Below are 13,118 nucleotides of genomic sequence, written 5' to 3'. Positions count from 1 at the left end.
AAAACATCTTGTTCTTTATGAGGAAGCAACTGGGGGCACAACAGAAAACTAACAACATTGAAATGTCACAGCTGAAATGCAACAAAAAGGATTTTTTTCATTCAAATTGTGAGAACAAAAGATATTCTTTCAGTTTCCTTAAATAGCAAAAACACCCAGAAAATGCAAGAAACAATCACACTTTGTCTTCTCTGAACACAATTAAAACCCTAACCATATGTCTTATGTATTTTCAACCCAAAGCAAAATTAGAACATATGTTTTAATCAAGCTTTAAGTTTTAAGTTCGCTTATTTCCTTTGATCTTGTTGAAGATCAAACTTAAAGCTTGATTAAAACATATGTTCTAATTTTACTTTGGGTTGGAAAAAAAAGATATATGGTTAGGGTTTTAATTGTGAGATGAGTAGACAAAGTGTGTGGGGCTACGTCACTCAGATGTCAGCTATTAACATGTTGAAGCCACCCCTTGACATAACAATAAAACTGTGTCTGTCAATTTATACAAAAATACAGGTTATCAAAATTAAGAAAACATAATGTTCTAGTGTCAACTTGACCGTAAAACAGTTTTAAGTTCACGAACTCCCACTTGATGAAATCGGTTGGAACACGTGAACAGCATATGCTCTCAGTAAGTACAGGGTTATTGAACACACTTCTACGGAGTACATGAATTCCGCTTGTACCCTGGCGGGGCTTGTGTGTGATGTTTGAGATCCTCATTAGAAAGCCATTTAGGACAATCAGTTAGTATTCCAGCATCATGTCACCTGCCTCTGCAGGTGTAATTAACTGAGTTATGTACATACGTCATACTTTGTGACTCATAGACTGCCCACATCCATCAAATCATATTTCCACCCCTCCAGGTATCTTCCTTGCCTTCTCGAAGGCAACAACATGGACAGTATACACAGGGTTTCATTGTTTCCACCTTATGTCTGAAGCTTGTGAAATAACAGGAACATTCAGCTAGTGTTTCAAATAATCTTAAAACCCAACAAGACAGAAGGGCATATGACCCATAAATGTTGCCTGCCCATCTTCAAAGTTACCTGCCTGCATTCAGAACATTATAAATATTGAAAAGTTGCAAAACATTAGAGACAAATTGCACTTGATTCAGTAGACATAATGCAAAGAGACTCTATAAGAATATAATAAAACTGAATACGTAAGAAGTCTTAAAATTAAGACAGTGGAGGAAAATCATGCAGCCCAACAGAAAAGTTACCAGCCACGGGCCAGCAGGCAGGTAGTTATTTCAGACACTGCTTTCAGCAAAGTATATCTCCCAATTCAAGCCATCGATGAAGGTGAGCATTGTTTACAACAAAGTAGAGTGTACACGGTCCAAATAATTAATTGAAGGAAATGAATCCAAATTTAACTTCAAGGTTTGTAAGTGGAAAATGAGATGGGCAATAAATCAGAAGCAAAGTTAAGTAGAATGTGAAAGATGATTAATTAATCAGAAAAAAAGTATAACGCGCAATTTATTAATAAGAAAACACAAAAAAGAAAGTTCATTTAATGAGTGTGAAACAAAGTCAATGAACAATTCATTAAAAAGAAACAAAGAAGAAAATGCAATTTTTCAATCACAAACAAAGTAGAAGTGCAATTAATTAATCAGAAACAAAGAAGAATGTGCAAGTATGTAATCAGAAACAAAGAAGAATGTGCAAGTATATAATTTGAAACAAATTAGAATATGTAATCAGAAACAAAGTAGAATGTGCGAGTATGTGATAAAAAACAAAGTAGAGTGTGCAATGGACAATTAATTAATTCAAAGCAAAGAATTGCACATTATGATTAGAAGCTTCAATCCATCCTCTGTATTCCATGAGCTCCGATGTGCCACACCATTTATTATTCATTATCAATCTGTGTACCCATAAACATAGTGAGTGAGTGAGTTTGGTTTTACGCCGCTTTTAGCAATATTCCAGCAATATCACGGCGGGGGACACCAGACCCCATAAACATACGGCATTCATTAGAGCTATATTGTGTTTGTTACTCTTCAACTAGCCCATATAGATCATATAACACACACACCTTGTACACACTGACACTGTAGAGCTTACATAACTTACTGCTATCACAATAGGAATGTCACTATGTCATATTCCTTTTCAGACAAAGGAACATGAGTGGGATTATGACATGTCCATTACCATGAAACAGTGATCTAAGTCTGATGACCAAGGTGAAGTGAGGTGAAATGGGGTACAGATTATTGCACATTTATTGCTATGTGTATTCACATGTATGTGGTTGTTTGACTCCTTTTACAGGTCTGGACACGCTGGTTTTTTTTACCCTAGCCCACTCAGACACCATGCCGCAGTTTAACACCCCTCAGACACAGAATACAGACTCCGAGCCAACTAGTCCTTGTTTTAGCCCCTAATGCCTAGTGCTAGGCAGGGTAACAACAAGTACCATCTTCTAACATCCCTATGGTACGACACAACCTGGGATCGAACAATCAACATTCCTCTCTCCGGCCAGATACTCTATCCACTAGACCACGGAGAAGAACAAAGTCAGCCTCATTTCAGGTCACTCAAACAAAGAGTGTTTACAAAAAGTATTGCACATTATTACTTAGTCAGAGACCTCCTCCGTTATCTAGTTGTAGAGCGTCTGCCCGGAGAGCGGAAGGTCCGGGGTTCAAATACATGTCCTCGTCATGCCAAAAGACGTTAAAAGATGTCTGGCGCTCGGCATTAAGGGGCTAAAACAAGGACTGGTTGGCTCAGAGTCAGTATACTGTGTCTGAGTGGGGTATTCATGTTAAACTGTGGCATGGTATCTCAGTGAGCTAGCTCTATAAATCGACATCAGTCCGGACTAGTACAAGCAGCCACACACACACACATGCATGCACATCACTATAAAAGTGCAATAATTTTGGACGTGACGTTAAAACCAATTTCACCTCACCTCACTTAGTCAGATGTTATTTCAAATCCTTTTATAAGTCCTAAGAACTAAAGATTCATACCCCTATCGGAAAAGTTAGCTGGTATGTTCTAAGTATTTACTTCTCAATCCCCTTTGGTGTACTCGAAAGACTTTTAGGTGACGAGACAAAGTATATACTGGTATAGGTGTCCTTAAGGTGACGAGACAAAGCATGATATAATATTGGTTTATATATATTATTTTATGCTTTCATTGACTGATAGGTAGACTTACAGCGTCCAATAACTATATGGTCTATCTTGTGATGTTTGTGATGTGATACGGATAAGTCAGAAAGTGGTCACACACAACTCAAACATCAATTAAGAGCAAATCTGGGGTTATTTCTGTTATTCCCACACAAATATCAACTTTGCATACATGGTTGAAAGTAAAATGACCTTTGATCTGGACATTGTGAATAATTAAAGTAATAATTAATGTCTAACTAGCTTTTCATAACTAACATCCTCTTTGGATAATAAACCACATGCTGCCCTCAGTCCTATTCCAAAATGAACGCCGGAAAGGGATTTATCACGTGAGTAGACAACTGAAGGCATTTTCTGTTTTGTTACTAATTCTTGGCCCAAGTTGTGGACACGGTACTCAAACAGAAAAAAAAACATAATGCAATTAAAAAATCCAAGGCGGAAGTGGGCAGACTGGGGGATGACCAAATCGTTGAATTGCGCAGTGCAACAAACAACGGAAACCTGTGTTAACCCCAGTGGCAAATCTTTTCGTTTGGGTGATGATTTAGCCTTTCACTTTTAATTGTCTGTTTTACGTTATTTCTCTTGTTCAAATTTGATTTTGCTCAAGCATTTGTCACCTGATGTTGAGGTATATGACCTGATGTTGAGGTACATGACCTGATGCTAAGGTCCATGACCTGATGTTGAGGTCTGTGACCTTATATTGACGTATATGACCTGATGCTAAGGTCCATGACCTGATGTTGAGGTCTGTGACCTGATGTTGAGGTATATGACCTGATGCTAAGGTCCATGACCTGATGTTGAGGTCTGTGACCTGATGTTGAGGTATATGACCTGATGTAGAAGTAAGTGACCTGATGTTGATGTCCATGACCTGATGTTAAAGTCTGTGACCTGATGTTGACATATATGACCTGATGTTGATGTATATGACCTGATGTTGATGTCCATGACCTGATGTTGAGGTCTGTGACCTGATGTTGAGGTCTGTGACCTGATGTTGATTTATATGACCTGATGTTGACATATATGACCTGATGTTGATTTATATGACCTGATGTTGATGTATATGACCTGATGTTGACATATATGACCTGATGTTGATTTATATGACCTGATGTTGATGTATATGACCTGATGTTGACATATATGACCTGATGTTGATTTATATGACCTGATGTTGATGTAAGTGACCTGATGTTGAGGTCCATGACCTGATGTTGATATATATGACCTGATGTAGAAGTAAGTGACCTGATGTTGAGGTCCATGACCTGATGTTGATATATATGACCTGATGTAGAAGTAAGTGACCTGATGTTGATGTCCATGACCTGATGTTGATATACATGACCTGATGTAGAAGTAAGTGACCTGATGTTGAGGTCCATGACCTGATGTTGATATATATGACCTGATGTAGAAGTAAGTGACCTGATGTTGATGTCCATGACCTGATGTTGATATACATGACCTGATGTAGAAGTAAGTGACCTGATGTTGAGTTCCATCACCTGATACTGAGGTATGTTGAGGCATGTCACTATATGACCCTATGTTCTATATGACCAGCTGCTGATGTGTCAGTCCCTAACAGGTTCCTGAAACTGGTGTACCACTATACAATTTTCCCTGTCTGCTAACTCCCTATGTAAACACTGCCTGGCCCACTGGTGACACTGACGTGAAGCAACGTATCACATGGACACTTCACCTTGTCCCAGTCAAACAACATCAATAATCAACACTGCTAATTTCTGCAGCACCCAACCCAACAGTACTTTCCTCTGACCACCTCGGCCTCTAGTCCAGTGGGTGAGGACTATGAAGCCATCCATCACACATTATTGACATCCTGCAACTCGGCTCTCATGTTTGTAGAACATGTCTAAATGAGAGAGGTACAGCCATTCTTAGAAAGGTGTGTAACGACATGGACAGTTGTAGTAAATCTCGCCCAATATAGTCCATGACAGCCATATTCATGAAATTACACCGAAATCTGATGCTGCTTAACGGTGGAAAACTAATGTACACACAGCTAAATTGAGCTCTGGAGTGTATTTTTAGTTGGGTGTTCCTAAAGATAGCCATTGTCTGGGCCAAAGGTGTATAAAATCAATTATGTTAAAGATACTGCTGCTAATCCCAGCAATCATATGTGAAGGTTCCCACTGTCGTGTCTCTGGTGACTGGCTTTACAGTCTCTATGCACTCAACCGCTCAGCACACACGGACGCCCAGCACACATGGACACCCAGCACACGCAGACGCCCAGCACACATGGATGCCCAGCACACACAGAGACACCCAGCACACACAGACGCCCAGCACACACTGACGCCCAGCACACACAGACGCCCAGCACACACTGATGCCCTGCACACAGACCCCCAGCACACACAGACGCTCAGCACACAGATGCCCAGCACACACTGACGCCCAGCACACACTGACACCCAGCACACACTGATGCCCAGCACACACTGACGCCCAGCACACACAGAAGCCCAGCACACACTGACGCCCAGCACACACAGATGACCAGCACACATAGACGCCCAGCACACATAGACGCCCAGCACACAGACGCCCAGCACACACAGTTGACCAGCATACACAGACGCCCAGCACACACTGATGCCCAGCACACACAGATGACCAGCACACACTGACACCCAGCACACACTGACACCCAGCATACACTGACGCCCAGCACAAACTAACACCCAGCACACACTGACACCTAGCACTGGCTTCATCATAGCTACACACACACATGTGATTGGCTTCATTATAGCTACACACAGACATGTGACTGGCTTCATCACAGCTACACACAAACATGTGACTGGCTTCATCACAGCTACACACAGACAAGTGACTGGCTTCATCACAGCTTCACACAGACATGTGACTGGCTCCATCACAGCTACACACGGACATGTGACTGGCTTCATCATAGCTACACACAGACATGTGACTGGCTTCATCACAGCTACACACAGACATGTGACTGGCTTCATCACAGCTACACACAAACATGTGACTGGCTTCATCATAGCTACACAGACATGTGACTGGCTTCATCATAGCTACACACAGACATGTGACTGGCTTCATCACAGCTACACACAAACATGTGACTGGCTTCATCATAGATACACAGACATGTGACTGGCTTCATCACAGCTACACACACAAGTGACTGGCTTCATCACAGCTACACACAGACATGTGACTGGCTTCATCACAGCTGCACACACACGTGACTGGCTTCACCACAGCTACACACAGACATGTGACTGGCTTCATCACAGCTACACACAAACATGTGACTGGCTTCATCATAGCTACAGAGACATGTGACTGGCTTCATCACAGCACACACAGACATGTGACTGGCTTTATCACAGCTACACACAGACATGTGACTGGCTTCATCACAGCTACACACAGACATGTGACTGGCTTCATCATAGCTACACAGACATGTGACTGGCTTCATCACAGCACACACAGACATGTGACTGGCTTCATCACAGCTACACACAGACATGTGACTGGCTTCATCACAGCTACACACAGACATGTGACTGGCTTCATCACAGCTACACACAAACATGTGACTGGCTTCATCATAGCTACACAGACATGTGACTGGCTTCATCACAGCACACACAGACATGTGACTGGCTTCATCATAGCTACACACAGGCATATGACTGGCTTCATCACAGCTACACACAAACATGTGACTGGCTTCATCACAGATACACACAGACATGTGACTGGCTTCATCACAGCACACAGAGACATGTGACTGGCTTCATCACAGCTACACACAAACATGTGACTGGCTTCATCACAGCTACACACAGACATGTGACTGGCTTCATCATAGCTACAGAGACATGTGACTGGCTTCATTATAGCTACAGACATGTGACTGGCTTCATCATAGCTACACAGACATGTGACTGGCTTCATCACAGCTACACACAGACATGTGACTGGCTTCATCATAGATACACAGACATGTGACTGGCTTCATCACAGCTACACACACAAGTGACTGGCTTCATCACAGCTACACACAAACATGTGACTGGCTTCATCATAGCTACACAGACATGTGACTGGCTTCATCACAGCTACACACGGACATGTGACTGGCTTCATCATAGCTACACACAGACATGTGACTGGCTTCATCACAGCTACACACAAACATGTGACTGGCTTCATCATAGATACACAGACATGTGACTGGCTTCATCACAGCTACACACACAAGTGACTGGCTTCATCACAGCTACACACAGACATGTGACTGGCTTCATCACAGCTGCACACACACGTGACTGGCTTCACCACAGCTACACACAGACATGTGACTGGCTTCATCACAGCTACACACAAACATGTGACTGGCTTCATCATAGCTACAGAGACATGTGACTGGCTTCATCACAGCACACACAGACATGTGACTGGCTTTATCACAGCTACACACAGACATGTGACTGGCTTCATCACAGCTACACACAGACATGTGACTGGCTTCATCATAGCTACACAGACATGTGACTGGCTTCATCACAGCACACACAGACATGTGACTGGCTTCATCACAGCTACACACAAACATGTGACTGGCTTCATCACAGCTACACACAGACATGTGACTGGCTTCATCACAGCTACACACAAACATGTGACTGGCTTCATCATAGCTACACAGACATGTGACTGGCTTCATCACAGCACACACAGACATGTGACTGGCTTCATCATAGCTACACACAGGCATATGACTGGCTTCATCACAGCTACACACAAACATGTGACTGGCTTCATCACAGATACACACAGACATGTGACTGGCTTCATCACAGCACACAGAGACATGTGACTGGCTTCATCACAGCTACACACAAACATGTGACTGGCTTCATCACAGCTACACACAGACATGTGACTGGCTTCATCATAGCTACAGAGACATGTGACTGGCTTCATTATAGCTACAGACATGTGACTGGCTTCATCATAGCTACACACATGTGACTGGCTTCATCACAGCTACACACAAACATGTGACTGGCTTCATCATAGCTACAGAGACATGTGACTGGCTTCATTATAGCTACACACAGACATGTGACTGGCTTCATCATAGCTACAGGTGATAAACTGTAACGTTAATGAAGTATTCCACATAACTGATACTGAAGACATTGATTTCAACAGATTCAAACATCCCAACACAACACATGTCTACTGAAGCCTGACGTCAGCAACTCTGCATGTACCTCTGCTGTCAACACAGCCTGACAATACCACCATTACAACCCAACCATGAAAAAAGTCCAAAACAGTTTAACATAAAATATTCATATAAATGGCCATTTCAACCCTTTCCAACCACAACTCTAAACAAAGTTAATCGTGCTATCAGTCTGTGTCATGTCAGTTCTAAGGGAAACCTGTTCTGTAAATAGAATGTCATATTATCATCTCCTGTCAGTACTGCAACATTGTATTTGCCATTTGTTTGCCTGCGTGAATACAAGCACATTAGGTCCCCTTTCTCTAAACTAAGTGTAATCACAAATTCAATATTTTTACTAAATATACAATTGAATATATTACTTGCTTGTGAATATAACCATGTGAATATAACCTGCCTATTCGTTGCTTTCTGCAAAGACGTATTACTTATAGAATTGACATCATACATGGCATAAATTATAAATAGAACAAGTATACACAAGACACAATCATTCGATATTTTGTAAAGGAGCACATTCCTTTGTTTAAATACTCAAAAATGTTCTACTGTTATCACATTTGCACGGTTTGATAAATTACTCATTTTTCTAACAGACGAATGAATAATAAATTGTTAGTGTTCAAATTAACAGAATGATTATGACAGTTCCTTCTGTGGAGACATTTGACAGATCATCCATAAGTAAACAGTAACCATTGTGAGTGCTTTTCTGTCAATAACCACATCACAAAACCAGCTGTGTTGGCGATCAAGCGAATCTCATCAAGTCACAAGCAGCCTATCTGGCCACAAACCTTCATCTATAATGCACACAACAACTTAGTGAAAACACAAAGGAAGTCAACATTAGCGAACCAAGTGTTCAGAAAACAGACCCAACTTTCCTAACACTGTCTGATTGGGTATTTATAAACGAATACATTAGAACAATACAAACTTTAGCCAATGGGAACAATAATGTTTTTTAGTGTCAAACACGGAAATAAATCAAAAATAATATCAGCATATAACTTTTAACTTTCTGCACATATCAGCGAATTGGCACTAGTCCTATAGTCCCTCGTAACAGCCTGATACTTTGGGTATCATACAGACGAGATGAAATGGAAATTTGCCGTTTTTAAGGGGCTTGCTATGTGTTATCATTATAAGGAATGGAGGACTAAACGTTAGTACCTATCGCTGATAGATTATTGGATTTTTGGTAATATTTGTCAAAATGGCCACAAAAAATAAAAATAAGTTGTTCTGAGTATTGAGGCATGAGATAATCAAATACAACAATATTCTTGTATGCGTTTAGATCTCAATCAATGCAATTAGAGATGGACTTGAGCACAAATATAAATCTCTTCTTATTGCGAGTTGTATGTGTATTTTCAAAGTGTCTCAATATGCAAACCAACATTATTTTAATCAGTGTGAATCATAATTAATAAGAGAAACAATTTGCACGGGACTAAAGATGCTATTATATCTTCATCATCATGTGCAGTATTGTGCACAGATTTTACATGTGATTTTTCTCGAAAAAAGTATCCTTTCTGGCATTTTTGGCAAATTTCTATAAAGAAAGTCCCCAAAATAATTTACATGAGTACATTCATATTCACTATTACAGAAATTATTAATTAATTTCATAAACATGAAGTCGTGCTTGTTTAGTGTGGTAGGGCTATACTATCCAATGTAATCAGTGTAAAAAAAATCATTGAAATTCCAATACTGATGTTAAAATGTATAATCAATAAGATAAAAATTTAAAATAGAAATAAAATAAAATAAAATAGGTCAAGTAACTGACATTGGTCAGTTTCATCCAGTGTGATATGGATCATAAGGTGGGCAAATAATAGCCTTTGTTTATATATCAACAGGGTCCTACACAACCACTAGTCTACCAGGTCAAGGCTAGTGAAGTGATGTTCTCCTTAAATATTTTGTTACCAAAACAATGTAGTGTTCGAAATTTTTTATGGAAGTCTACAGGTCTGTGACATAACCCCAATGTTAACAGTTACATACTTTGGGGGTCCCTAAATTGAAATACCGTATTCGACGTAATAAGCAATGTGTACGAAATTAAAAGTGTTTTTTAAGATAAACTCAATATGTCTACCTCTGATCAATATCCTTGTGTATCCAACAAATTAACAGGTCATGCATGCATAGATTAGATGACTCATGAACATGATCCCATTGTGCTAACACAATATGTACCCGACACAACTCAGGTGAGTAGACTGATGAACACTTCCACTTACCATTAGTGAGTTGCAGAGGATCAACAAGCCGTTCCCCCGTTTGCTTATATCAACTGAGTCTGGAAAACAAAGGAAATATGAAAATTGCAGAGTTAAAATTAAAAGGCAGTTTAAAAACTAAAAAATACACACCTAGCTGCTTGATAATTTCTTAAGAATTTGGGGGTGATACTTATGATATGGCATTATTCCATTACCAATAATAGTTGTTGTTTTTATGAAATAGGGACATTGGAAACAGACACCAAGAAACAAAAAGAACGAAATATTATGTTCCTTAACATAGCCCAAAGCATTACAAAGTTACATCATGTTTGTCTGCCAGTGGGATTGTGTAGACAGATAAATTGCATACTCAAACAACCTGCCTGGACAATACCTTGGGCAAATATTTACTCATTAGGTGAGGTATGACTAATTACAATCGGATCAATTGGCATTGCCTCAAGGTATTTACAGGATATTGGTAGTACCTATTATGTCACAAAATATGGAGGAGGGAAATTATGTTTTTATTGATTTGTGCTGATTGTAATCTGTACAATTATTTTCATAATTTGTATTAGACCACATACAAAACAAACATGTCCAAATACGTACCCTTACTATATTCTAAATGATGATAACATGAAATATTATATTTTGAAGTCCCTGAATATGAACATTGAAGAATGTTTTACTTTTATTTTACATATGAGTGTGAGAACTTAACAGGAGTCCTGGCATCCTTGGGGGTATACTGCTTCTGTATTTGAATCTAGAGAAGCCCCATAGCATGATAGTGGAATGAATTCTTAAATTTTGAACACTGAGTAAAACCTTTGTCCTTTTCATTTAAAACAAATCGCCTTGTGAAAATGTATTTAGAAATTAACATTTAATGAAAACAATCTTTGAGTGTGTCAGTCAAAGATCTGTTCTTATGTGTGGCATTATTCAAACTGAAACACAAAAAGGACGTTTACATTGAAACAGGTTGAACAGATGGCTTCGAATTGGTTTGGTAAGGAATTCACCTACAGCCTAATTCCTGAAGAATATACATGATATACCAACTTCCTATTTTCCCCTTTAATGTTACTATTGCTTATTATTCTGAGAAAACACACATGCCAAACTGAAGCTATGAGTGATGAAATCACTCTTAATACACAACTACATCCTGGGAGAAACAGAAACATTGTAATGGAAACTGTATGTGGTGCATAAATCTAATATAGCCCAGTACATTGGATGATTTGTGGTTATGATGCCACCTTCAAATTACCTGTAGAATGGCACAATGACCTTCAATTTTCCATATCAGCTGCTACACTATAGATTTTGATCCACCACTGATGAATTAGACCAATATAGCCAGCATTAAAACCAACTGTCTGATCTACACAATGAAGAAATATATTTAGAACTGATAACAATGCAATATATGCCAGGAATACAATCAAGATCTGACCAAGAGTGATGAAATTATCAATTATTGACATTTTTATGTGGTTGTCAACTACTTTCCTATCAAAATGGTACGAGGCCAATTATCAAGATCTGGTAATAATATTGTGGTACAAACACGTATGTAATCAATAAACAAAAGTTAATAAAACCATATATTCTGTTTGTGTGAACAAAATTCATTTTGCGACAGGTCGTGCTTAAGTACATGTAGCGTTCTTCTCGGTTACAGCCACGTTCTGGAGCCTGTTTTGACAGCAAATGCAAGGCTGCTATCCAATTCTTTGGGGACTCACCTATTTATTTACACGCAGTACAGGCTTTCGCATTTTAAACCGTGTCAGTGCAATGGTGCCATGATGGTCTATGTCCAGCAGAACGTCGTTAATAAAAGGAAGGAATTCATAATTATCAATCCACTATGGCCTTGCTCTTGTCACATCTTGAGCATCTGCGCATCGGCCATTGCCTAACCTTTGACCTTCAGGATGAGAATTTTATAACTTGATCACCGTGTTTCTGAGAGAATATGATAGTTTGTTTTATCTACAAGAAGGTATTTATTAATAGTGTGTGGATTGGAATTGAAAATATCTAATTGATTATTGACATCCTTTTGGAGGAAACAGCAATCCATGTTTACTTCCTTTTTATGAAACCCGGAAATGCCAATTATCTCCCTTTGAACTAGTTTCCTTAAAACTATCTTTTATTTTCTTAATTAAACATCAATATATCTTGTACATATGTCATCAAACAACTGCACATTTAAAATTATACATAAACGCTCATATTGATTTTTAAAGATGTTATTTTAAGTTCATAATTAAGATAAACACATCAAGAAATCGTCCAGAATACATTTATTTATAATTAGTTGCTACGAAGATAGTATAATATTTTACAAAC

The 13,118-nt window shown here is 39.3% G+C and overlaps 2 protein-coding genes across 5 annotated transcripts in view; both read right to left on the bottom strand.

Moving 5' to 3' along the window:
• The window catches only part of LOC139442138 (ras guanyl-releasing protein 3-like), a 93,615-nt gene extending 80,943 nt beyond the window's left edge, over nucleotides 1-12,672 (bottom strand). For 3 of the 4 annotated variants that reach the window (XR_011651690.1, XM_071222937.1, XM_071222940.1), the window contains exons 1-2: nucleotides 12,506-12,672; nucleotides 10,761-10,819 (exon numbers count right to left, since the gene is read on the bottom strand). The gene's annotated coding sequence lies outside the window, so the exon portion shown is untranslated. Of the gene's footprint in view, nucleotides 1-10,760; nucleotides 10,820-12,027; nucleotides 12,124-12,505 lie in introns of those variants that run through there. The other variant, XM_071222938.1, reaches the window with a different exon arrangement.
• LOC139443815 (uncharacterized) lies at nucleotides 5,408-5,962 on the bottom strand. Its single transcript, XM_071224725.1, has one exon. It carries the CDS (start codon nucleotides 5,960-5,962, stop codon nucleotides 5,408-5,410), a length of 555 nt encoding a protein of 184 aa, XP_071080826.1.
• Nucleotides 12,673-13,118: the final 446 nt, after the last annotated feature.

The sequence above is a fragment of the Haliotis cracherodii genome, unplaced genomic scaffold (assembly GCF_022045235.1).
Source record: "Haliotis cracherodii isolate W230 unplaced genomic scaffold, xgHalCrac1.p SCAF_5, whole genome shotgun sequence".
Classification (NCBI taxonomy): Eukaryota; Metazoa; Mollusca; class Gastropoda; order Lepetellida; family Haliotidae; genus Haliotis; species Haliotis cracherodii.
Note: the sequence above shows the minus strand (reverse complement) of the source record. Positions and strands in the feature narration are given on the sequence as shown.